The sequence below is a fragment of the Episyrphus balteatus genome, chromosome 3, assembly GCF_945859705.1.
Source record: "Episyrphus balteatus chromosome 3, idEpiBalt1.1, whole genome shotgun sequence".
In the NCBI taxonomy this organism is placed as follows: Eukaryota; Metazoa; Arthropoda; class Insecta; order Diptera; family Syrphidae; genus Episyrphus; species Episyrphus balteatus.
In genome coordinates this window covers 115,132,851-115,160,764 of record NC_079136.1, presented here as the reverse complement: position 1 = coordinate 115,160,764, position 27,914 = coordinate 115,132,851, and the positions used below count along the sequence as shown (strand labels likewise).

General features: G+C 31.3%; 2 protein-coding genes and 1 long non-coding RNA gene across 3 annotated transcripts; 1 reads left to right on the top strand and 2 right to left on the bottom strand.

Annotated features, from left to right (window-relative positions):
• The first annotated feature begins 1,264 nt into the window (after positions 1 to 1,264).
• Positions 1,265 to 27,914, top strand: LOC129915992 (protein pelota). Its single transcript, XM_055995749.1, has 8 exons — positions 1,265 to 1,454; positions 1,623 to 1,719; positions 5,890 to 6,036; positions 6,110 to 6,517; positions 6,589 to 6,658; positions 6,728 to 6,920; positions 26,523 to 26,629; positions 27,586 to 27,914. Exons 1-8 carry the CDS (start codon positions 1,414 to 1,416, stop codon positions 27,687 to 27,689), a joined length of 1,167 nt encoding a protein of 388 aa, XP_055851724.1. The 5' UTR covers positions 1,265 to 1,413; the 3' UTR covers positions 27,690 to 27,914.
• Positions 15,407 to 21,351, bottom strand: LOC129915998 (uncharacterized). The gene is made up of 3 exons (XM_055995756.1): positions 21,162 to 21,351; positions 15,628 to 16,019; positions 15,407 to 15,565 (listed from the first exon to the last, which is right to left on the bottom strand). Exons 2-3 carry the CDS (start codon positions 15,987 to 15,989, stop codon positions 15,514 to 15,516), a joined length of 414 nt encoding a protein of 137 aa, XP_055851731.1. The 5' UTR covers positions 15,990 to 16,019; positions 21,162 to 21,351; the 3' UTR covers positions 15,407 to 15,513.
• Positions 26,635 to 27,607, bottom strand: LOC129916000 (uncharacterized). Its single transcript, XR_008772391.1, has 2 exons — positions 27,234 to 27,607; positions 26,635 to 27,107 (listed from the first exon to the last, which is right to left on the bottom strand). It is a non-coding gene; the product is annotated as an uncharacterized LOC129916000 (long non-coding RNA).

Sequence of the window (27,914 nt, the reverse complement as noted above, 5' to 3'; positions counted from 1 at the left end):
TGTGAAAATTTCGTTTGCCAAAATAAAATAAAAAATAAAACAGTTTCAGTGAAAAAAAAAATAAATCTTGTTCTTTTTTTGGTCGCAAATGCGAAATGTCATCCCTTTCTTATTCCTCTTTCTGGTAGGTTTTCGCTGCTCCGGCTCAGGTCCGCCTTCGGCTCCGTTTTCTCGGAATGGAGATTTTCACCACACCAATACATATGCAATCGACTTCGCGGTGATTATAATTTCCATACTAATTTGAGCCGCCTTCGGACCAGTTTCTGATCCGAAGTCGGACTCAGCTCCGCCTCAGGCGGAGCGGATTCGGACCGAGGTCGGACCTGTTTGCTTGAAGGGTATCGTTGTGTTCGTGTCAAATGTGTGGTGAATGTCGTGAATCTATAAATGTGTGCGTGTTAACGTCATTTACCAACGTGGTGGCTTTCACATATATTCACAGACAGCAATGTACACAAAAGGGTTTTGGGGGGAAAGACGTACGAAATTTTCCAGTCTTGGTATTTTTTGTTTATGATCGCTACCGCATACCTTTCCGTTGTGGTCAAGCCTCCTTCAAAATTTGAATATAAAATATTTTTTTTTCTGAATACCACGGTGGTCCGTTCTTTTATTGAATATAGTTAACTATTGTTGTTATGTCAAAAAAATCGTTGTATTTGTTTTTGTTAGATTTTGTTAGAGAATTTCAACTTTGATTTCGGAACGAGTAATGTTACATTGTGTTGATCTGTCAAAAAAAAATTTTTTCAGAGTAATTTTATGAATGAATAAACAAGAAAGAATTAATTTGGTACTGAAATAATTCTTTTTAATTGAATTCTAAGCAAATTTAAACAACAATATGCATTCAATAATTTCAAATATGGAAACAAACAAGAAATTCTCTTCTCACATCATCCCCTCTCTTCCTCATTTAGTTGTGTTTGACAGATTAACATTGAAACTCAAGTCCAGGAGCTGAGTTGGAAAAAGTAACAAAATGTAACTATTTGACACTTCAACATTGGATTTAGGAACGATGTTGTGACGTCACGATGTTACACTTTGTAACTTTTTTTCTCATTTAGGAACGATGAAAGTTAACTATTGTTAACAATAGTTAACATCGTCGAATAAAAGAACGCACCACCGATGGAATCGTACAGTCAGTGATATTTTTGACAACAAATCAACCATTTTTTTCCACTTGTCATTTATCTGTCACTTGCAAAAATACTTCGCAAACTGCTGCCGTGCGCTTTGTATATAAAATTCGTTCTCGTCGTCGTTGTCGTCGTGTTTGTGAAATATAATTTGTTTATTACAAATTTTAACCAGAAGAAGAAAAATGAAAATTATCAATAACAAATTAACGAGAAGACTAAATAAATGCAAGTGACAAAAAGCTAAAAAACAATTATTGCCATCATGAAGTTAGTAAATAGAAATGTAGATAAATCTTATCAGGGGTAAGTTGATCTTTCTATTTTTTTTTTCGATAGTTTTTTGGTTTTATTTTGTTGTTGGTCTTTCGTCTGAAGACGATATGAAATTATGAAGAAATTTATATGTAAAATAATGATTTTAAGGTTATTTATATTATAAGAATGAAATTATTTATTTTATTTGTATTTTAGGACTGTGGTACTGATACCAGAAGAACCTGAAGATATGTGGCATGCATACAATCTGATATCAGAAGGAGACAGCGTCCGAAGCACAACAATACGAAAGGTAAATGAAAATCTGGAAGTCATTAAATAGTAATTGATATTGAGATGGGATTATGTTTGGCTTTAAGTATTTACAATTTTAGATAAAATACGTCTTATAGATAAATAGAGCTTACTGTTTTAGGAACCTATATATTTTAAGAATATTGCAAACAATAACCCAACTTTTTGTATTAGACATACCTACCCTACCCAGACCCACCTACCTCCCAGTGAAAAGTTTTTCAAGATGACTCAAATTTGATGCTCAAAATCAATGAAGTTTTTTATATAGTTCTTTTGAGATACGACAGACATCAGACTTAAGTTAAGAAAGATAAATATAATTAAACATCAACCAATTTTATGGTTAATTTATCTCTCTGCAGATAAATTAAAAACTGTAAGTTTTTATTTTCTAAATACTACACTAAGTTAAAACAATACAATTTGAAGATAACCCACTAACACTCAACCAACAAGCTTTTCCAGCTGGGTCTATCCTTAGCCAGCTGCTTACAGTTTCGCACTCCAAGTTGATTGATTACCCCTTCCACTTGCGTGTGCCACCCTCTGCGGATGCCCCCTATGTCAAAGTCTACACCATATCTACTATATGGTGGGATGATAAGAGTCCTGTATAAGGACCCTTTAGTTGCTTGAGAGAGGGCTTTGCTGGTCAGTTGCCTTCTAACCTAAGTAGTTGCGGTTGGTAAATACCCAATTGACGAAATTATTCATTTGGCTCATTCACAATCGGCCTTATCTCGAATTATATTCGTATCGGTAATTTTCTACGATTCCCGAAAAAAACAATCACAATATATGCCATCGTAGTGACGAGTTCTATAAAATTTTCCATTATAATCGGATTCCGTGATTGTTTCCTCGGGAATCGTAACAAATTTCCGATACGAATGACATTCGTGATAAGGCCGAATGTCTAGAGCTTATTAACATTTAATTGTTGAGTAATTTAACTTCCAATACAATTAAAAAAGTAAGGATCTATATTAAATATTTAATTATGTTGCCTTAATATGAATTAATAGAATGTGAGTCAGGAGAAAAATAAAAGTTTAGAAAAATGTACCGCTGTACATTAGTTTTGGCTTTTGAACATTAAAAAAGCAGGGTTGTGAAATACATTCCACATTCATACAAAGTAACAAAAAAAAAATCTGTATTTCATGTTAACGGACTAAACAGTAAACTTATGAGTATTTTTTTTAAATGCGAGACTGTGGTAGAATTGTTTGTATAGAAATGGGTAATTTTATTGTTGTGTAGACATCCACTTCGTCTTCCGATTAAGGTATTTTGAATCCACTTATTTTGCGAAATAATAATTCCAAAGGCAATTTCTCAGTTAGTTTTCATTTGGTGAATTAATATTTATTCCGAGATATTTCATATATCATAGACTTAGTTTTCTCCTTATTTGGTTTTTATTAACAACAAACAATAGAAGAGGTTTCGGATTAGAACCTGTTTACGCAGAGGATTTGAAATTAGAAGTACAATGGAGTTAGATTTATTAGATTAGTATTGAAACAAACAAATATCTGGACGGGATGGTTATTATATTTCAAAATTATTTAACATCACTAAGAAATTAAAATTGTAAGTTGACGAACTCTTTCAGGGGGTCAATTCCCGTGTCAAATCTGTGAAAATGTGAAGTGATAAGTTTTATCACGTTTTCATAATAAATTCGATTCTTGATTTGTGAAAGAAATAAAACAAATGTCTAAATCTTTTCACATGATAAATTATTTATCACAACCTAATATTCTTGTGAAGAAATAATAAACAAATAAAAACACAATTAAAAAAAAATAAACAATCTCAACTACACCCGGATTCGAGCCTAGGCCGGTAGAGTAAAAGGAAACCGCCTTACTCACTAAGCTAATTCGAATTTGTTTATTATGAAAACTTTTGTTCATATAAGCTATTTTTCTCAAAAATTAAAGTTTTTTTCATTTAGTACTTTTTAGTACACATCTTATCACATTGAGTTTGCGAATCGCATAAAGGGGTGCCCGTGAAGTGATAAAATGAAAAAAACGCTGTGAAAATTGAAATGATATTATTTTTATCACTTCACAGTTTCACAGATCGGGAATTGATCCCCAGATCATGTTATGTATTTTAAATAACCAAAAATTGACTTGTTTGTGAGGTGTTTATTCAATACGTTAAATACCAACGTTAAAAATTACAAAAAAAAAAATACTAAAAACTAAATTTAAATACAACAAAATTTTAACTACTCAGAGCAAAAAATTTACATTTAAAACTTACAGATTTAAAGTTATCATTTGTAGAACCAATGCGAATAAAAAATTTATTAAAATTTTTAATTAACTGATTAAGAGGACTATTAGCGCCGTAGTTTGATCGTAATTCGATCGAGAATTGGTGGACATGAAATAGATCCATTTATAACGCCTGTTATGAAGCAGAATTGCAAGTACTCTATGTGACCAGAAAGAGATGGCAAGTTTAACAATTGAAGTCTTGAAGTGTATGGAGGCAAAATAATCCTATCTGTCCATGGAAAAAAACGAAGAGAAAGAATTGGTCTGACAAGAGAAACATAAAGGATTTTAATTACATAATCACGGATCACGGAAATCACGGTTAAACCTTTTCAAAAAGCCAAGTATTTTATTAGCTTAGTTGGTATTGCCATGTTCAAAGGAGAGATCCTGAGAACCCCGTCAAAAAAGCATTATCATACAACGTTCCAACACGAAATAAAAAGAAAGGTAGGCCTAAAAACTCCTGGTACAAGCAAATGCAAAAACACCAGCATTCAGTAAGCCTTAGAAATGGAACAATACAAAACCGGGAGGCTTGCCGCCGATTTCTGAGGTCAACCCGGCGAACTCCACAGGCGGATCACTAGTGTGAAGCAGATACGTGGGATAGTTATGATCTGATTGGTCAAATGTCATAAAAAGTTAGGTGGCATTTAGTTACGTTTTTTGACATTTAGTTACGATTTTCAGGTGGTAATTTTTATCTGAAGTTCAGATGGGTGTGTTTGTGTTGGTGAAGTTGGTAAACCTACCAAATGTGCTACACACCAAAATTGAACTTTGTGATTTTAATACAAGTAATAAATAGATTTGTTTATATTTCTTTTGTGCTTGGACATTTGTTGCGGTGTTATTGTTATTTCCTCCGCATGTTTATGTGCAAAAACGGAATAATGAAAACAAATGAGGAAATAAAAAAAAATTTATTGAAGTTGGGGACCAAAGCAACATAAAACATACCTAAGTGGATAGCATATAGCAGAAAGGGATGTTATGAACCCAACTACATAATTTTTACAAATATGTACTAAAGTGATCTCACTGAAAATATTTATTAATAACTCTGTTTTTACAATCACTTGAACTATATTTATTATTCTAGAAAAAAAAAATGTTCTTTTTTTAAAGTCACTCCAAGTAAAGAAAAAAAGTAGATTCTTCGTTAAAGTCACCTGAAATTCAAATGATTTTTTTGCGTTCAACGTCAAAAAAAATCTGAACTTAAGTTCAGATGTTGCGTTGAACCCGGCCATTGTCTTACACTTGCCTATATTTAAAATCAAACGATTGTTGTTTGTTGAATAGCTGAAAGTTTCGCTATTAAACTTATCTTGTCACAAACTATTCGTATCTCACAACAAGTCCTTTGTCTGGAACTCGTTTTACATTCAGATGCAGTAAAATAAAGTATTTAAGACAACCTTGTATGAACGTTACACTCCTAACTTTATTACAAGGAACACGTTGTGCATGGATATTGTAGTTTCGAGCCTCAAAAATCAATTCCAACTTTTTCGAGTAAATAGGCTCTCAAGCTCCTTTTTTTTTGTATATGGTGTTTTCCTTAATCCAAAGAAGAATTAATTATATCGCTAGAATAATAGAAAAACCGTTGCGTTGGTAATGTTAGATTTTGGAATTTCGTACTCTAGATTGAATGCATCAAAAAGAATTATTTTGCTCAGTCAAAAAACTTCCAATCTAATTAAAAAAGGTGATGCAGTTTCAATTTTTGGAAAACATGGAAATTGGTTAAAAATGGGCAGAATCATTTCAATGAGGAAAATTGTGTCGTGTAAAAAAATTTTTTTTTTTAATTTTTGAGATACATACAATTCATAAATGAAAATAATAACTCTTTCTAGGTACAAAATGAAACGGCTACTGGTTCCTCGACAAGTAATCGGGTCCGAACAACATTAACTATTCGCGTAGAGTCTATAGACTTTGATACTCAGGCATGCGTCCTCCGTTTAAAAGGTCGCAACATTGAAGAAAATCAATATGTTAAGGTTTGTTAATTTTAAACTCAATATAATTTTCTTCCATAAGGATAATTTTTAAATAAAAAAATAAAAATTGTAGATGGGTGCCTATCATACACTCGATTTGGAATTAAATCGAAAATTCCAACTATGCAAACCCGAATGGGATACAATTGCCTTAGAACGCATCGATATGGCGTGCGATGTTACTCAATCGGCTGATGTAGCAGCTGTTGTCATGCAAGAAGGATTGGCTCATGTTTGTCTAATAACATCTAGTATGACATTGGTGCGAAGTAAAATCGAAATTTCAATACCACGCAAACGCAAGGGAAATGTCCAACAACACGAAAAAGGTTTAGCGAAATTCTATGAATCTGTGATGCAAGGAATTTTGCGACATGTTAATTTTGACGTTGTCAAATGTGTTCTAATTGCCTCGCCTGGTTTCGTTCGTGATCAATTTTTTGAATATATGTATCAACAAGCTGTGAATTCTGACATTAAGGTATTCTTATATATATTTTTTCGTTTAATTGAATTTTACTTTCAAAACACTTGTTTTTTTTTTTGTGGTAGGTTCTTTTAGAAAATAAAAGTAAATTTATGCTGGTGCATTCTTCATCGGGTTTTAAACATTCATTAAAAGGTTTGTGTTTTTTATTGTTCTGATTTGATTTTCAATTATTTATATATTAATCTTTTTTTTTGTTTTTAGAGGTTCTTCAAGAACCAGCAGTTATTGCAAAAATGTCTGATACAAAAGCAGCTGGAGAAGTTAAAGCTTTGGAGCAGTTTTATACTGTGCTGCAATGTGAACCAGCTAAAGCATTTTATGGCAAGAAACATGTTCAAATGGCTGCTGAAGCTATGGCTATCGAGACGCTACTGATATCAGATAACCTATTTAGGTAAGTTTTTTTGTTTTTGTATTACTAACCACAAATTATAAAGGTGCATTACCATTTGATATTAAAATTGTTTTGCCCAGTTGTCAATGCTCTTGAAGGTTGATTTTTTTTAACATTACTCAAATCACAGTAACCTTAACCCATATTCGTTTTCTGGTTACACGAAAATAATTCATTTCAAAAAACAGTTTTAAAGTTTTAACTTTTCAACTGTTCTAACACAAACTAAAAACGTTTGCTGAGCACACCAAATACTTGGTTCTGAATGGTTGGAAGTCTAACTAAACATTGATTCGGTCGTCGCTAGTCCCATTAACGAAGTAAAAACAAATGCAAAATGTCTTGTATTCTGAATTACTATATTAAGTGGTAGGGATGACCTCCAGGGTATAAAATACTCAAAATCCCTGAAACAAAAACGTGAGCTTTAGGCAGAGGAGAAGGGCGGAGATTCCCCTTTTTTGTATTTTGTTGAATATTTGAAAAGCAAGCTAAATACCGAAAAATTCTTCACGTTTTAATTATTAATTGGAACATTAAGGAATATTTACCTAGAAATGATCCTGTGAGTAAATATTGGTCAGTTTGACACACAATCTAATGTACGCATTTTTTGCATAATTTCGGCAGTTAGTCGTTGTTTTCATTTTCTTTTTTAAATAAGCGCCTTTCATGAAATAAAAATAAACCATACCTCTAGGCGCAAAGTTCGCTTTTTTCTATGCTTTGATCGGAGGAATTTTGAAAGTTGAAGGGGTTAGCTTACCTCTAAAATCTAAATTGTAAACAGTCATTGAACCTTTTTGAAATTAGTTTCCAAATATTTTGATTTTGCTTCTTTTTTGGTTTTGAAATAAAATGCAGTCAAAACCAATTTCTTTTTTAGCTTTTAATGAGGACAATTTTTCAAGCACTTTTATTAGTAATTTTGTTAATAGAAAACATTATTTGGTTAGGGTCAATGTGGGTAAATGTAAACAGGGGTAAATGAGAACATGGCTGATAACAAGCTTCAGTTAAGTCTCTTTGACGCATACATAAGTACAAATCGCGGACGCATGCATCTTTTAACTTATACGTCAAACTCAATGCTGCCAAAGGAGAACTCATTCGACGATCGTATTTTCCGTGAAAGATAATTTTTTAAAGTGCCAAACAAGTCGTTAGTCTTTCAGAAATATTAAATATTCTTGCAGATTCAATTAAGTCAGTACAATTTGCAAATACTTTTTAGTTTCGAATATTGATGTAGATTCTATGTGAAACAAACAAATTTTAAAATACAGGACATTTATGTCGATTTGCATGTGTTTACATTTACCCCAGAATATTTTTCATAATGGGTAAATGTAAACAACGTATTTGTTGGAAACTAATAGTTACGTTCAATACATATTACTTTACATTTATTTACTTGTTGTTATACTTTAGATTAATTTACTTATTGATTTATAAATCAAGTTTGTTTTGTTATCATTTTCATTCTAAAATTATTTTTCTCTAAATAAAGCTTGTTAAATATTTGTTCTTTAAAATAAAGATACTTTTATTTTGGTTGTACCTGCGGTACGGAATTAAAGATTCTTCAATAGATTATGAGACTTAATTGTACAACCGGAATAATTTAAAGAATATAATATTTAATTTTGAAATTGAGAAAATATTTTTACGAATCCAAAAATGTCTGATGTCATGAAAACCACCATTATGAAGCTAAATAATTCCAACTATGCTTATTGGAAGTTTAAAATGGAATTACTCTTACGAAAACAAAATTTATGGAAAAGAGTAATTTTGGAATCGAAGCCAAGTCCAATTGTTGCAAACGAAGTGGTTACCAACCAAGAACAAATTGATGTTTGGGAAGCTCTTGATGACGAAGCTAGAGGGACTATTGGTTTAAGCGTTGAAGATGATCAACTTGCTCTTATCAGAACAGAGACGACTGCAAAATCAACATGGAATGCTTTGAGAGCTTACCATGAAAGAAATACTCTAACAAATCAGGTATTTCTAATGAGGTCAATTTGCTCTCTCAAACTAGAAGAAGGTGCTGATGCTAGAGCTCACATTAATAAAATGCAAGACTATTTTACAAAGTTAAGTGATATTGGGGAAGAAAGGCTTTCCGACAAATGGAGTGCTGCAATGTTGCTAAGTAGCTTACCTTTAAGTTACGATACTTTAATTACATCACTCGAATCAAGAAAAGAGGAAGATATAACTTTTGCCTTAGTACAACAAAGAGTTATTGCAGAATACGAACGACGTGTTTCTAAAAATGACAATTCAGCTGATACAGTTTTAAAAACTGTATCTAATGTCGTCGTATGTTATTTCTGTGGGAAGAAAGGCCATTTGAAGAAAAACTGTCTTAAATACAAGGAATGGCTTTCTAAGCAAAATTCAAGAACTGTACATAAAGTTAACACTGTTGAAGAATTCACCGAAACAGAAACCAATAAAGATGATAAAAGTCAAGTTTTTTTATTCAATTTGGGTCGAACACAAAAATCTGGATGGATCATAGATTCAGGGGCAACTCGACATGTTGCAAATCATGAAAATTTTTTCACTGAAATAGACAAGACTTACAAGAGTACAGTGGAACTTGCGAATGGTGATTCTACAGAAGTTCAAGGCATTGGGTCAGGATACTTTACACTTTTGAACGAAGATGGTAAAGTTTGTCAAGTAAGAGCGAAAGAAGTTTTATATGCACCTACTCTTACCGGAAACATGTTGTCTGTTAAGCAATTGACAAAAGAAGGCTTACGAGTTGAATTTGACGACAAGATATGTGAAATCAAGTATTCAGGTAAACAAATTGGGGTTGCAGATGCAACTGGTTCTTTATATGTTTTAAGACAACATAATAAAATTTGTGCTGTGCTTGAACACAATGAAAATTGTATTCATCAGTTGCACAGAAGAATGGGTCACAGAAATCATGACGCCATTCGTAAAATGTTTAATAATGGGTCTATTAATGGACTTAGTATTGTTGATTGCAATATAAAAGAAGTATGTGAAGTTTGTTTGAAGGGAAAAATGACTCGCCTTCCATTTCCGAAAGAATCTAAAACCAAATCGGTAAGATGTTTAGATTTAATTCACACAGACGTTTGTGGTCCAATGCAAACGGCCACTCAAGGTGGAAAGCGATACATGGTCACATTCATTGATGATTATTCAGCTTTCACCATTGTTCGTTTGATTAAATATAAAGATGAGGTTGAAGAAACCATCAAACATTTTATCGAATTTTGCAAAACGAAGTTTTCTTATAAACCAAAGGTAATAAGATCTGATCGAGGGGGTGAGTACACTGGAACAAATCTATCCAAGTATTTGAAGTCAGAAGGCATTCAACAACAGTTAACTGCAGCTTACAGTCCAGAACAAAATGGTAAAGCCGAGAGAAAGAACAGGACATTGGTAGAAATGGCACGTTGTATGTTGATTGATGCTGCTTTACCGAATACTTTTTGGGGAGAAGCGATATCAACTGCAAACTATATCCAAAACAGAGTCATAACAAAAACATCTGATAAGACACCATTTGAAATATGGAATGGCATTAAACCAGGTATTGATAGTTTTCAAATTTTTGGTTCTAAATGCTATGTTCATGTACCAGATGTCAAAAGACGAAAATTAGACAGTAAAAGTAGCGAAGCGATATTTTTAGGCTATGATGATAGAACGAAAGCTTATAGATGTTATGATAAGGAAACACAAAAAGTTGTTATAAGTCGAGATGTTATATTTTGCTCACCTAAATTTAAACCTAACAACAATGAAGTTTTAATCGATCTTTCAAGATTAAATCCAGACAAGTCCATCAATCAAGAAGATGTTACAATTCAGGAGGAGCTAGATCCTATCGAACAAGACGAACCAGATGAAAATATTGAAACGACAACTAACACTGAAGAAGACAATCAGATTCAAAGACGTATTTCAAGTCGATCAAACAAAGGGGTGAAACCAAAACGTTTAATCGAAGAAATCAACACAACCAAAGAAGTTATTGAACCAAGTACTTACACAGAAGCAATAGAATCCGAAGAAAAAGAACAATGGCTTGCTGCAATGCAAGAAGAATTAGAATCTCATGAAGAAAATGGCACTTGGGAATTAGTTGATTTGCCAACTGGCAAAAAGGCAATTGGTGGAAAATGGGTTTTCAAGCTTAAGACAGGACTTGATGGTAAAATTCAAAGATATAAAGCCAGGTATGTTGCACAAGGGTTTTCACAAAAGTATGGTGAAGACTACGATGAAGTTTTTGCACCTGTCGTAATGCATACAACATTTAGAATTTTACTATCGGTCGCAGCCAAACAAAAATTGATTGTTCACCATCTAGATGCCAAAACTGCCTTTCTCAATGGAAAGTTAGAAGAAACAATCTACATGAGACCACCTCCCGGGTTTGAAGATGGTTCTAAGGTTTGTTTGCTAAGAAGAAGTATTTATGGATTAAAACAAGCAGCTAGATCTTGGAATCATACCTTACATAAAGTACTAGAATATGACAAATTTCAACAAAGCTATAATGATCCATGCTTATACATGAAGAAAATTGATGATCAGCTTTGTTATCTAATTGTATATGTTGACGATCTAATTGTAGCATGTGAATCTATAGAACAAATGAAACAAATCGAAGAAAATTTGCAAAAACATTTCAAAATTCAAAATTTGGGGCCTATTAAACATTACCTAGGAATGGAAATTTCAAAAGACTCAAGTGGAAATTTTTCGTTATGTCAGTCTAATTACATAAAGAAGATAGCTACAGACTTTGGAATGAAAGATGCAAAACCGGCCAGAACACCAATGGATACAAACTATTTCAAAACAGAATCCAATGATACATTTGAAGATAATACTCAATATAGACGTTTAATTGGAAGATTACTATACTTATCAATAAATACCAGACCGGACATATCAGCAAGTATTTGTATTTTGGCTCAGAAAGTTTCAAGTCCAAGAACTCAAGATTGGAATCAACTCAAGCGTGTAGTAAAATACTTGAAAGCGACAAGTGACATGAAATTACTTGTGAGTAAACTCGATGCAGAAAATCAATCGCTTTATGGTTATGCTGATGCGACTTGGGCAGATGACAAAACTGAAAGAAAATCAAATAATGGAAGAATATTTTTCTTAAATGGCGGGACAATAAGCTGGACATGTAATAAACAAAACTTAGTAGCATCTTCCACATGCGAAGCTGAATTTATTGCAATATCAGAAGCTGCAAAAGAAGCGAAATGGATTAGACAACTATTAGAAGAAATGCATGAACCAATTCAAGAACCTACACTGATTTACGAAGATAATCAAAGTTGTATAGAATTAGTTCGAGACCATAAATTTTCATACAGAACTAAACACATAGACACAAAATACAAAACAGTTCGAGATTTAGTTAGAAATAAAATTATTATTTGTGAATATTGTTCAACAGAAGATATGGTAGCAGATCTTTTAACAAAACCCTTGCCAGTAATTAAACACAATTATTTAAGAAACAAATGTAATATTAATTGAACGAGGAGGAGTGTTGGAAACTAATAGTTACGTTCAATACATATTACTTTACATTTATTTACTTGTTGTTATACTTTAGATTAATTTACTTATTGATTTATAAATCAAGTTTGTTTTGTTATCATTTTCATTCTAAAATTATTTTTCTCTAAATAAAGCTTGTTAAATATTTGTTCTTTAAAATAAAGATACTTTTATTTTGGTTGTACCTGCGGTACGGAATTAAAGATTCTTCAATAGTATTCTGGGGGCAAATATAAACATATATTTTTGGTGAAATTATTTGTTTTAAAAAATATGACGTTCAGAGCTGCTCAGGATGCATATTGGGCGCCTATATAAAGAATCAAAGGAAGAAAACAAAAACTTTTATTGGAATTTGAAAAAGTTTTTGTCAAATACCTTCTTGAACGTTTTTCAAGTTGTTATCCATATGATAAAGAGGAAGTTCTAAATTTTGACCACAGTTTACATTTACCCCGAATTTGTAAAAAAACGCAAACATAGTGGGGTATTTGTAAACATGCCATATTTGACAGTAATGTAAACAATTTGGGAAATATTTGTTTATATTTATAAAGAAGAATTGCCATCATTTCATATTTGCATTTGAAGATACTATTCAAGTTGCTCCGTGAAAACATATAAAAATCTAAAGTCGAAAGAAAAAAAAGACATGAAATTGTTTACATTTACCCACATTGACCCTAAATTGTAAGATTTTTTTTATGATCTACAAGCATTTATGTTTTAAACTCAACAATTTTGCTAGTATCAGTCATTATTTCTACTTTTGGTGTAAAATATGCTAATTATTTCTTGATATAATTAATTTCCATTATGCAGTCGAAATTCGCGGGATAAAGTCGTAGTGCGTTTTATAATGTTATTACAGACGAAAACTAAAATCATGATTTTCTCTTAAGCAAACATACATTGAAACTGTGTCTCGCCAAATTTGTACAATATTATGAGTACAATATTATTTGAGGCAGTGAGAGCAGGAGAAAGCTGATAACATTTTTATTTAATTTATTTAAATCAATTAGAAAAAACAAATGTATAACGTGACCTGTATCCAACTTCAGTTCAATTCCTTGCGAGTCTCATGTCGAACTTTTAATTGATGTATTCAGTAGCTATTTAGCCCTAATTTTTCAATCGTCAGTTAGGCTATCACAAGAATAAATGTCAATATAAAAAAAAACTTTTATTCCTAGGAATAAGCTCTAACTGAGGTTTATCTGACTGTTGAAAAATTGGCCCTATATCAATGTATTCAGTAGAGTTAAATAGAGAATAAATTACACTGGCCAACAATTTTCAACTTTTTAAAATTTTCCAGAAAGATTTATATCAAATTTTATAGATTTGGATTCACTAGGCTCAAAAATAATACTGGTTTCTTTCAGCAGCTCTAGTTTTTGAAATATTTAATTTTTCTTATTTGGGGAAATATTCATACTAATTTTTAAGTTTTTCTTATTTTGAGCGTTTATTAATTTTAAAAATACAAAAAAAAAAATTTTAAATAAAAAAAATTTAACAAAAAAAAAATTGTATGAATTTCTATGCGTTTTCGTGTATGAATAATTTAAAAACTAGAGCTGCTAGAAAAAAAAACTAATGTTATTTTTGGAATCAGCACCCTAAATTTAGTAAGAAATGATAAACAACGGTCTGGAAAATTTTTGTGTGTTGGCCAGTGTTATTATTGCATATTTCTGAATTTCCTCTGAAATATTTTCAACAAAAAAGATGATTAGGAACTCGATCTTTTTTTTTGCGATTTTGGTATTAAAAGCAATGTTCAAAGCAGATATTCTTCCCGATAAATTTTCTGCCGCTGGAAGCGAGTCTTAAAAGTGTACATTGAGTAACTGATTTTACATTTAATTTTCGTCACGATTAGTTTCACTATCACTCACTATCTTCAGTTTTTTAATACTTTCAATTCGGTTCCTTTGTAAAACAAATATGATTTAGATACGTTTCTATTGCTTACGTCAATTTTACTAATCTAATCATAAACATAAGTTATGTATTTAAAATTAGATCAACATTTTTTTTTTTCATTAAAAAATAGTTTACATTCCAGTGATATCTGAATAACATTCTGAAACACATTCTTATCTGCCTACGTGTGCTAAAAATTGTCATCTTAGTTTCACGAAATGGTGTTGAACCAATGTTAATATTGATTTTATTGCTTGTTTGCCTACTAATTTAGTTGTTTCTTATCATCAACGTCACACATGAACTCTTTTCCTTACATTCACCTTTTAATTGCACCTACACGTTGTGGAATCTATAAGCGGGCATTGACGTTTCTGTTCCTATGCCCCCCTTTTTTGGTATCTGAAAGCAGAAAAAAAACACAACGTAACTGTCTTTTGCCTTCTTTTTGCAAAGAAGTTAAATGTCTGAATTCCACGCATGAAAAGCCACCACTAACAACCATACTAACCGCAAAGTTAGTGTAAAATTATAAAACAGAAAAAATAAAAAATACGAAAGACGACATTATACCCATATAAGTATTTATTTTTGCACGGCCAAGGAACCTTCAATTCAGTATGCACGAGAAATTGATGCCGATGCCGAAGCCGATGTGCTCCAATTTGCCTATCAACAACAGCAGCATTGACTCTTGATCAAGGTTGTGTGAGAGGCAAATAAGGAGCTAAATGGTCGCGCCATTTATTTTGTTTTACCTTTTTATTATTTCGTATTTCAAATTTGTACTCTGATGATGGGTGTTGTGTGAATATATGTATATAGTCCGCCAAGCTATATATGAAACTAATTTGTATTCTATTGATGTCGTGTAAGCATTAGTTGCGCTGAAATGAAAAAAATTTCACTGTCTCAAACTTACCTGTTTTAGTTCTATGGTCAAGCAATGCAAAAAAAAAAACGAATCATCTTTAAAAAATAATTTATTATGTACAAAATGTTACTTAAACTAATTTTCTGAGAATTCCAATGTGTCTCTTATTTGTGTTCTTTCTCTTTACCTTTCTCTCTCTCAACGGTATTGCTTCTTATTACTATCTACAGAAATTGCCGATTGTTGACTTCTATTACGAGAAAAAATTCAATGACTATTGTGAGTAATGCATATTGTCCAAGACAGACTTACCGACTATATTGCTTGTTATCAGCCTTCCGAATCGCCTCATTCATAGCACATTTCATATGTTTCAATGTATCAGCTTGCATAGGTAGTTGCCTTTTGGAAATATCTATCACTTTCGTCGTCATCGTCGTTGTAGTAGTCGTCTGCGCTGTTGAGTTCATCAACAGTTTGTCATAGTAATCCGAGAGTGATTCCCTTCTCGGTAGCAGTCTTCTTCTCGACGATGTGATATAATTGTGAAATCTAAGCTTTGCACTTGGTAAATAGTTTTCTTTTAAGTTGGCAGGGTATTCTGTGGCACTGGGAATGGAAGGCACTTGCGGACAACCACATTCCGAAATTAGGTAATCTGGCGTTAGTTGCATTTCGATGTGAAACAATGAAAGAAAACAAATCTGAAATTGAAATAAAGCAAAAGTGAGATATTTCGCACCTTCTTTGGGAGGAGAAAAATGAAAAAATTTGCAAATTACTCTAATTACTGATGCATAAATTTATCTTGCAAGACAAGCACAATCATTGTTTTCAATCGTTATAGCCCGCCGCTTGCTGTTGTGTTTGTAATTGAAGGCTAAACGTGCTTAAGGCGTCATCGTTGTCGATTTGGTTTCATAAAGAGTTTTATAGATTTAATCCCACCCGCTTTACATTATTAATATGCTTAATTAACGATCATGCCAGGTAGTAGTAAAATAGGCATGTCGCATGTCTATTGATGGAGAGAAGCTGTGCGTGTGGGCGGCAGCAATATAAACAAAGCAAAAAAATCTCCCCCATTTTGGAAAGTGGAATAATTAAAAATAACATACGACAGCAGTCCTTTTCTTGTATACTAAATAAATAAAGTCACACATAATTTTTTGTTTTTAATGTCACCCCTCTCCAACTAGTCTCTGGAGCTCAGAACATGTGTTTTCAATTGAATTCAGTTTCGATTTTGGTTTTCAATTCGATCATTTGTTTTAAATGTCAGACAACAACAGATCTGTTGTAGTTGATATCTTGGGTGGATTTTACTTTGTCTATTTTGGAAAAAAAAGTATCATGTGCGGGAAGTTGTAGTTGATGTTTGTCTTTAATGGAATTTCACAATTGTGTTTGGTTTTAATGAGTAATTTTTTAAAGTTGTTTTTTTTTTTAATTTTTTTCTTTTGATAACAGTCGCTAAAAATAGTGTTTAAAATTAAAACAACTGTCGCAAGACAGAGTGACATGTTCTTATGAAAGATTTTTGGGGGAGGACGAGGAGATGAAATATGTACCTTCCAAATTAGAGTTAATAAAAAATACTTTAGAATGTTAATAAATAATTAAAAAAAAGTTAATGAATGAATATCCATTCAAATATTTTATCATCTCGAAGGCCTCGGTTAACAATGCCGGGCATTGATTTTTGTGACTAATCGAGCTTCACAAAATATAAAAATTTGAACTTGTCAGGATAACATGCCAAAGACGTTCACGTGCTCCTCACTATTAAGTCAGGAAAGTGAGCCCTTTGAACAAGAAGAAATTTTATATACAAGAATTACTTAAAAATAACATGTTCTAGTTCAATTATATGCGTAAAATCGATGTCAAATTTGAAAAAAATGGAGAAGAATCAGTAATTTTATTCCACTGAGGGCCAATTTTTCAATAGTCAGATAAACCTCAGATAGGACTTATTCCCAGGAATAAAAATTTTTACTTGCGATATAGGTACTATAGGGCAAGTTTAGGATTCGTAAAAAAAATCAAACTCGAGATAACAATTTTACATGACATTACGATGATGGAGAATGCCAAAAAAGTGGGTCCGGCAATTCTGTCTGTCTGTCTGTCTGTCTGTCTGTCTGTCTGTCTGTCTGTCTGTCTGTCTGTCTGTGTGTCTGTCTCTATCTGGAGCTGCAGCCTACACGAGTGAAGTGATTTTCTTCAAACTTGGTAGTTAGCAGTTTTTGGTGATTCCCTAGAGGGGAAATTGAAAATTTTTTTTTATGACCAAAACTAACGGTACCTGCCATATAACGGAAATAGAAAAGTTAATTTTTTTCAAAAACGGCTCTAACGATTTTGATTAAAATTTTTGTGTGTAGTACTACACATAAGAGCCAACTTTTGAAATAAAAAAAATATTTTTTGTACCGTTATTAACGGTACCTGTCATAGAACGGTTTTTTTCGTTTCTGAATATCTCGTACAACATTAACCCGATTTAAATGAAAATTTTTATACAAAAGTGTGTAAGTAAAGATAATAATAAAATTTTAGAAAATTTTCAAAAAACGAATTTTTGGTTTTTTAAAAAATATTTCAAATTCTTTTTTTGAAAAATCAATTTTTTGAAAACGGATCAATGAAAAATTTTGAAATTTAGTTTTTATGTGTAAATTAATTATTTCTTCAAAATTTCATACCAACTTTTTTTTTTAAAAATGTTAAAAAATTTGTATATATAAAAAATTATTTTTTTTAAAAACGGCTCCTACAATTTTCGAAATTTTTTTCTAAAAATACGTTTTTATACAAGAAATAAAATTTCATAATTTTTTTTTTTTAAGATAATTTAAAACGGAGTTTAATTAATTATAAAAACAGATTTAATTTTTTTATACTACTTATGAAATTTTAAATTTCTTGAATAAAAAGCTTTAACATTATTGTTACTTTAAGCATAAGAGCAAGTACGTGCGACCCCAGTCGTGCAATTTATTTTTATTGACATTTATTCTTCTGATAGTCTAGTTGACGATTGAAAAATCAGGGCTAAGTCCGAGACCTCTTTAATATCTTCTTTCAAAAAAAAAGTAAAAAAAGTAACTTTTTAACCCATAGAAACCCGGACTCTAAGTACATTTTATATATTTCGGCCATATATCGCACGACGCACACAACAATATTTTAGAGTGGCATTCAATGAAAGTAGGTCGGCGCATAGTAGACCGTTTATGAAAAAGTGCTTGTGTTCTTCATATTTCCGGCGGATATATGTATAATGCAAAAAATTTAACTTTTTAGTTGAAATAACAAATATTTTAAACTTCTTTTCATCGAAAAAAATACTTCATTTGGATTTTTTTTTTGCTTTTTTGGCTTATAGAGCAAGTTAGAATGAGGTAGAAAAAGTAAAAAAACAAAAAAACAAATGATCTTGTACTTGATTTGGATAAACCAAGATTTGAAAATGCTAATGATGGAAACACTTCAATGAGATTTTTTCGAGCAATCAGATACAATAGAGTCAAAAGAGAAGTTAAAAAGAGGCTCAATATAAAACTTAAATTATTATGTTATATTAGGCACTTTTGGTCTTTTTGTTTTTGGAATGCGAAGAAATAAAAAACTTTATTCAATTCTTTCACCCAACGTTTCGTAAGAATTCCTTACTTCTTCAGAGTTATTTAATATTTTGAATTGCAGGGATTTAGTGAATGCAGTTCAATTTGGAGAGCATACCAAGAAAACAACAGTTATAAGAACCAAAGTAAGTAAATAAGTAATCGCTTCTCGGCCTTATGGCTCAGATCAAAGTGTAGAACGTATTCTGAAGAACTACCCTAATCTTCCCTTCATAAAATTTTATAGTTTACAGTCAAAATATCATCAGGGATGGAAAACTAGACCGATCTCGTGCTGCACGTCTTTTAACTTGACAACATACAATTTTGATCTAGTTTATAGGGACTAATGCGAAAAAACCTTCTGCTATTGCAAGCTCGATGACAAGTAATAGAGCTTAAGCACGTAGCCAAATGAAGCAAAATGCAAAAACGAATTTAATCATGACAAAAAAACACCAAAACCTCGAACAAATACAAAGCATGAATCAGAATTATGTATTTTTTACAACAAATTGAATATTTTTTCAGATTTTTCAAAAATTGCAGACATCAAAATATCGTAACCCAATGAAGATTCTTTGTTCAATTGTCCAAGTAATTGCAAACTCATCGTATTTCCACATTCTTGTGCGATATATTATTTGTGTGTACATATGCATATTCCGAATGTCTATTTACAGATCTATTAAACGATCTCCCTTCAGTTTAATAATTTCAACATGTAAAACGATATCAAATCCACTATTCGCAAATAAAATTTCTTTCAACTCAAAGTACAAAAAAAAAACATATAAAATCCCACCAGACCACCAGCACTACCGGCACCGGTCGTAGCACCACCCACTAAACATATGGATTATAGCTTCTTTCGTTTACACTATAAATCCTCCCAGTATGCAACTTTTCTCTTTGATTTTGTTTCTTTTTTTTTCCTTTTTCATTTTAACAAATAATCTTTTCCGCTTGGATCTTCTCCATTCTTATAGTTTTACTTGAAAGAGTTGCCCTTTTTGGTTTCCATTCAGTTTGTTTAATTCTGTTGGTTTTATTCATTTCCATCGATATACTGTAGAAGAAGAAGATGATAGGATAAGCAATTATAGAAAATCATGCATAAATGTGCAAAACAAAAGAATACACTAAACAGAAAGAAAAAGGAAAAAAAACCCTCCAACGGAATGTCTCTCTACTAAAGTAGGTCTTATTCTACTAAGGCTCTATCTCCTATTTACTTTACCCGATTATATACCTACCGCATGAGAGACGAAATCTGAGCTGTTTTTTTTTTTTTTTTAATTATATTTTACAGAAGTTAAAGCTCTGCGATGGCTGATGGGAAGACTCAAATCTGAAAGTTGTGTATCAGGTTTAAAAACTGGTTATCTGCTTGTAGAGTTTCAGCCGAAGTAGTTTTAAGTCTCTCCCAAATGCATATAACTGATTGTGGAGTTGCAACAATGACCTTTTCAATGAACTCCTTGTGTGTTATCTCGGGTTTCAAAAAATTATGGAATGCGCTCACACGGTTCACATGAATAATTATACATTGCTAGTGCAACTCTGAATATGGGGTAGGCTTAAAGGGTTGTTAAGTAATAATATTTAACTCTTTTTTGTTGTCTGTCTTGTTTTATTGTAAGTTTGTTTAAATGAGAGATAAATAACGATTTTGTTATCGGTTTTTTTTTTCTTCTGCATTCTTCGTTTTTATCAGCTATAGGGAATTTGAAACTTTTGATAAGGTATAAGGGGGCGCTAAGCGGAACATGAACTATTGTAAAGTATCAAAATTACAAGATTACGTAAAGAAAGTAATTTAATCAACAAATTCACACTACTGAAATAGATATTGTTTTTTTGTTTTTCTACCAAACACAATGAAAAGGTTAAATACATCACTTCATTGTACTCTAGTCAATCTTCTCAATATTTATAAATGAAAAACAACAAAAAATCAGAGCAAATTCCATTCCATATTCAATGATCACTACAACTCATCATCATCACAACGCGATGACTGACGACACGATACGGACGACGACGAGATGCTTTTGCAATCTTTTATATGCAGTTAATACGAGTATTTCAATCTATTGGCCACTTAATTGAGAACATCAAGTGGGAAACAATTTAATTCAACCATCATCATCTTCATCAATGTGCCAAGAAACCATTGACAATATTGTTTTTTTTTTTTTTTCTATATGAAATTACCTAAAGAAAATTCCAATGAAACTTCTCTGAGAAATCTACTTTCACTTTGCGGTGTTTCTCGTATTGAAATGAAAGAAAGAAAAATAAATATAAACCGGCAGCGGCGCCAAAAATACAACTAAATATAGAACCGTCTTGGGGACAGTCACAAATGCGACTGAAGAAAATATTTTCTTCATCGGCTAGGTTAGGTAGATACTCGTACTCGTACTACTTGCTGATACTCTTAGTTGGCTGGTTGGTTGGCTTACTTGGCTGTTGTTAGTTGACTTGGCAGTTGGTGTGCTTGGGGCACTTCTAGCATAGCGCGCTTTGACTTTAACAACTCGACTCTCGACTACACGTTGTTTTGTTGATCATTGCAATATGTAGTGTGTTGGACAAGTGTAAGGGATTTTTAATAAAAAATTGAATTATTTCATCGTTTCTCTTAAATTTGATGGATCGATGATAGCCTCTCAGTGACGGGAGTTTTTGTTTCATCTTGTGGTAGGGTAGGGTGGAATGTTTTTGTTTTCCAATTATGATATAATTATTTGTAGCTTTGTGTAAAGAAAACGAACTTGAAATGTCCAGAATTTAACGAAAATGCTAGATAGATCCGTATTTTTAAGAGAAATGAAATATTTTTTTTTTATTAAAATTTAAAAATGAGTGAAACAATTGTAGAAAATCTTCAATATCTTCTGTGGTTTTGACAAAAATAAATTATCTTGAATTTGAATTGTAGGTTTCATATAAAATTAAACTTTTTTTTTTTGTTGCATGAGATCTTTCGACAAATACTTACTAATTTTACGTTACTGATTTCGAAAACACTATTTAGCAGCTCTAGATATTCGATTCTAAAATCATTTATTATTTTTCCATTTTTGAGATTATCTATTTTGGGCACTACTATGGTAACTCACGTTACATTCAGAAAAATTTCCAAGATTTTTTCTTGTCAATTTTAAAATAAATTGATGCGAAAAATCTGCCCATGAATGTAGCATTACTATTACTTTCATAATTTAAGTGAACATTTAAAATTAGTGAAACTGAATATTTTTTCCATATTTCTAGGAAAAATTTGAAAAAATTTAGGTAACTCACGTTACATTAATTGATTAACTTACCTTGGATTTTTTGTTGCAAAAGTATATAAAAGATGCATTGTCACGAAAGTAATTTTAAAATCGAATATTTTGAAACGAAGCTTGCTTAAATGTTAATTTATATCAGCAATAACAAGGGGATATTGTCATCGTCACTATTAGATTCATCTTGTTTTCTGTGGGCTTGTTTATCCATCAAATTCAAGTGGAATTCTTCTGTAGTTGGCAAGCTTATGTTTTAAAATGTCTTTAAATTACTTATACTCCCTGAATTAAATTTCTAGCCATAAGGGCATACAATAAAGAATCTTTTCTTGCAACTAGCAAAAAAAGTTTCCGTTCGTTACTACTGGAGAAACTAAAAAATCATGAATAATTAGTTCACATTTCGTGTCCACTTTTTCATGGAATTACCCTTTTGCTTATACCTATCTAGGTTTTTGATTGTTTTGAATTAAAAGCAACTCTTACTAAAACACAAATAATTAATATTAAACTTATAATTAAAAATATAAAATATATTTCTATATAAAACAAGTACTATTTGTAATATAAATTACATTTATACAAATTTTGTGTTTCCATCAACACGAGGTCAACAAATCCGGGTTTAAATATGTAATTGTTTTGGCGCTTACTTTGATTATCTCCCATAGCTTAAGCTTGCAATTCTGAAACAGTGTTAATTTGTTTTCATCAAGGATCAACTGATATAAAAACCTGTTTTTTATTACGTTTTTGTGTTTTAAATTATGAAGTCACTGTGGTGTATGAGTAACTTTTTTTTATTGAATTATTCTATTCTTGAGCATCAATCACACGAGTTGATTTATGTTGAATATTCTTTTATCATTCAAATACTTTACTTGGTTCTGTATTGCTTTACATTCATCACTAGAGAACCAGGTTATAGTCCATGAATGCCCCATAGAAATGACTTGCCACAACTTTGCAATCTCTGCAATAGAAGAGAGAATGAAGACACAATCCATTTTATTGTAACCTGTCCAATGTTGCAGGAAATTCGACGATTGTATTTAGACGTAAGTTATGTCGATGTAAATCGACTCTATGATATTCTTAACGGAGCTCTAGGATGGTCTTCCCTCTATAAGTACTGCAAACACGCCCTAACCTATCGAAATAGTTTTGATTTGTAAAACTCCGGTTACTACAGTTCATTGCACCCAACAAAAAAAATTGATATCTTTTGTGTTTCAAATCACTTTAAAATTGAAAAATGTATTCAAATATTTGTCATCTCAAAATTGGTATCTTTTTGTGTTTCAAATCATATTAAAATTGTTAAAACAAGATTATTTTATGTTATTCAAGATTAATTAATATAATGAACTTTATCGTTAAAATTATATTATTGAATTTTGTGCTACAAATCACGTTAAAATTGATAATGTATTAAATTACACTGGTCAACAAAATTTAACTTTTTTTTTGCCACAAGAACCAAAATATACTTTTATAGTAGTTTTTGGGGTGCTGAATCCGAATCTGAAGTCAGAAAAATTTGATTGGCCTCCGTTTTTGAAATATTACCGTTATAAAATGCTAAAAAACGTCATTTTGGCTGTTTTCGAGGTTCTGTTATAATGTGGGGTAATTCATTACAAACAAATTTGTAAAGGTGATTATAAGAACAGATATTCTTCTTTCAAAAACTGTTTAAATCTTTCCGATATCTCTTTTATTGCTCGAGATATCTTAAGTTTCAGTTAATAAGCTAAAGAGAAACTAAATTTAATCTAAAGTTTAAGTCACGGGTCACAGAATTTTTGCCCCAAGAACCAAAATATACTTTTCTAGTAGTTTTCGGGGTGCTCAACTCGAATCAGCAATCAGAAAAATTCTATTAGCCTTCGTTCTTGAAATATAACCGTTATAAAAAAAACTTTTTTTTGCATTTTATAACGGTAATATTTCAAAAACGAAGGCTAACAGAATTTTTCTGATTGCGGATTCGAGTTTAGCACCCCGAAAACTACTAGAAAAGTATATTTTGGTTCTTGTGGCAAAAAAATTTTGATTTGGTTGGCCAGTGTTGTTTCTGATTCAAAGACCGCTACTTAAATTTTGAATATCTCGGGCATTAAAAGAGATATCGGAAAGATTTAAACAGTTTTTGAAAGAAGAATATCTGTTCTTATAATCACCTTTACAAATTTGTTTGTAATGAATTACCCCACATTAAAACAGAACCTCGAAAACAGCCAAAATGACGTTTTTTAGCATTTTATAACGGTAATATTTCAAAAACGGAGGCCAATAACAATTTTCTGACTTCAGATTCGAGTTCAGCACATCAAAAACTACTAGAAAAGTATATTTTGGTTCTTGTGGCAAAAACCTTGTTGACCAGTGTTATTTGTGTTTCAAATCATCTCAAAATTGGTATTTTTTTTTTAATTTTTTTTTTTTTGTGTTTCAAATCATATTAAAATTGTTAAAACGATATTATTTTATGTAATTCAAGATAAATAAATATAATAAACTTTGTCGTTAAATTTGGATAGTTAAATTTTGTAAACCTATAAACAATTCTTAACTTATTTAGTATCCACATTGGTTTAGTTTTCAAAAAAAAAAAAAAAAACTTGTTCCTTCTTTTTATATTCTTTCATTTATATTATTTTTAACAGTAAACGAAATGTCATATCAGGCAGACGGCAGAATAGTCATGTCATTATTCTTAAGAAAAGAAATATTGTGAAATAATACAATAAAGAATTTATCTATCTATCTAGTCCATGAATCAAAATTTTTAATTTTCGACTTCCTCTGTCATGGTTCGACTGATTTTTTTATATTTTTTTTTTCACATAGGCTTTTAGATTGCTTTAAGAAGAATATCTAAAAAAACATTACGTTATCCAAGAATTGGATTTATAAACCACATAAACTTTAGTATCAAACGTTCACTTTAATAACTTTTATAAAATAGTGCACTTGGAATTTAGATAACTTTTATTTTTTTAGTTAACAGAAAAATGGTTCTATGTGGCATGATTTTCGAATACACTTTTGACCAATCAACATGACGCATGTAAATATGGTACAAGATTGCATTCAGCATGCAAAAAATGTTTTTTGTTTTCTTGATTTTCCTTTCTTAAATTTAAGAAATCACACAGAAATTCTACTGCACTGCGCAATCCTGTGTCAAAAAAAAAACCTCTTATTGCTTAAAGCTAAGCTTAAAAATGTTAGCTCTAGTTTTTTCAACTCCTATTGTTTTTTTTTTTTTGTTTTCATTCAATTATATTAAAGCCACCCCTGGTTTTTTAACTAATTTTAAGGAAGGAAGGAACATTCTTCATTTTTATGGCAAATAACTTCTCATACTTAGAAGCTTGGTTAACAAATTTTTTAACTGATATTTTTCACCTTAATCAACTTATCATATCCCATTTGTCACGCTCGTTGACAGCTTTTCTGTATTTGTTTCTCGACGGGCGTTCTTATTTTATCATTAAAGAGAAACAGAAAAAGCAAAGCCAGAGAAAACTACTCTCACGGTCGCCAAAGTCTCAATTCAATAACAGAAGAAGATTCTCCTCTAACCTTTTGGCAATAATAATAATTCGAGGACTCTGCCGTCTCGCCAACATGTGGATTATTATTATTTTATCGTCTCTTATTGTTCATTTTTCACTTTTTCACATGTAATAACCAGAAGAATGTGCAAAAAAAATAGTTTTAATTTTTCCATTAAATGTATACACTCATAGTGTTAACACTTTCTGTTTATTTTAGCGGGATTGAGAATGTAAAAGGTGTATGACCTTGTAGGTATTCTCTTTTGCAAAAACAACAAAAAAAAAATAAAATTCTAATCAAGATTAATTTATAAGCTATTTAAATCCTAGTCATGTTTTCTTTATAGCTGACGCGTTCAAAACGGATTTTTTAATAATTATATTTTCAAACTAAGTGTTGATTACGCATGCAACAAATCTCACTTTTAGACATAATGTCATCATTTATTCAATCGTTTAATGATTCATTAGATCTTAAACCACCTGAGCTAAGTTATCTTAAACCTGGTTTATCCCGCTTAAATGTATTTTTATTTAAATGAAATAAAAACAAGGTCTGAATGTATGCAAACTAATGAATTGTATGGAATTTATGACAAGTTCTTAATTAGAGCTGATAAAATACAGTTTTTATGATGGTAACCTTTTGTTTGAGAGTAAAATTAAAATTTGTTTGCAAAACAACTTTAATTGATGTATAAATTCTATTTCAGGTGCAAAGATGTCAGCCAAAGAAAAGAATATGTTTGTTTGGTGGAATCAGTTCGAGATGCTGGCGGAGAGGTGAAAATCTTTTCGAGTATGCACATTTCAGGCGAACGTAAGTAAACATTTTTTATTTTTACAATATTTATAAATTCTGCCTAATTTCCATGACTTATGACGTTAATGCAAAATTAAGAGGCGTTTTTCGACTCAGTTGAACTATGAATTAAATTTAATATAGGCCTATAGAAGAATTTGCTTCCTTAATATCACGCATTATTATAATATTCTTGTTTTGCTTTGACTTGAACCTAGAATTTACGCATAATTTACAATCCCTGTGGGTGTAACTCTGTCTTTGGCAAACCTAAAAGTAAACAAAACAACAAGAAAAACAACCGAGAAATTCTAATGCATGACTAACTTCTAGCTCACGTGCGCACTTACGACTGCATTCTAATTGATGACTCACTTATTCCACCAGTCTTCTTGATATAGGGCCGCTACCACAACCAAACTACACACAGGGGTTTCCTCATTTGATTCAAGTCGAAAAAGGCCTATTTTTGATTATTTTTCTTCTCGGTGTCTCTCTGTAAAGCGAAATAAAAGCAAAAATTATAATAAACATTGGCACAAAGCCCAACAGAGATCGTGTGCGATCTGCATCTCTTGCTCCTCTGTTCCTTTTAGTCACTTGTCATGATGATGTTGTGTACCTTTGTGCTGCATTTCAACACACTTTCTGTTCTGTGCCGTTTGTGGCAGACGAGTTGGTGTGCTGCTCTGCTGGGTGGACGACGACGAGAGGACACACAGCTTGAAAAATTCTATTTTCGACAAAATGCACGCAGCACGCATAAGACACACACAAAAATCTCAATGAGGTCATTAAACAGAACGTTACGAACGTATAAAATGTCCAGAGAGATCAAGTTAATCATATTTTTAGGAATCCTAGATTTTTTATGAGCTTTTTATTATACTTTTTTTTTCAAAACAAAGATGTTTTAAATGTTTATTTATTTTGTTTCCTTTGATTTTGTTTATGAATTTGTTTTTCCTTCACAGAGTTATCACAATTAACAGGAATTGCAGCAATTTTACGTTTCCCTATGCCAGAGCTAGAAGATAGCGACAATGATGATGTTGGTGATGATTCAGACTCAGATTAATCGAAATAAAATTTATAAAGAAAAAAAAAAAAAAAAACAAAAAAAAAAAAATTCAAATTAGTATAAGTAGCTAACGTATGCGCAGTCTTTTTTAGCCTTAAACAAAATATCCAATAAATCAAAACAAAATATATATATATAAGAAACATTTATATCTTATATGCAATTTATATAAAAGAAAAACAAACGAAAAGCTATTTTATTTTGTTATAAGTAATTTTTGTT

Excerpts from the sequence above, each read along its gene's own strand:
- LOC129915992 (XM_055995749.1), top strand. The coding sequence starts at position 1,414 with ATGAAGTTAGTAAATAGAAATGTAGATAAATCTTATCAGGG. Across the intron at positions 6,518-6,588 it reads CTGTGAATTCTGACATTAAG|GTTCTTTTAGAAAATAAAAG; the intron begins GTATTCTTATAT and ends TTTTTGTGGTAG. Across the intron at positions 26,630-27,585 it reads TATGCACATTTCAGGCGAAC|AGTTATCACAATTAACAGGA; the intron begins GTAAGTAAACAT and ends TTTCCTTCACAG.
- LOC129915998 (XM_055995756.1), bottom strand. The coding sequence starts at position 15,989 with ATGCAACTAACGCCAGATTACCTAATTTCGGAATGTGGTTGTCCGCAA. Across the intron at positions 15,566-15,627 it reads GATAACAAGCAATATAGTCG|AAGTCAACAATCGGCAATTT; the intron begins GTAAGTCTGTCT and ends TTCTCGTAATAG.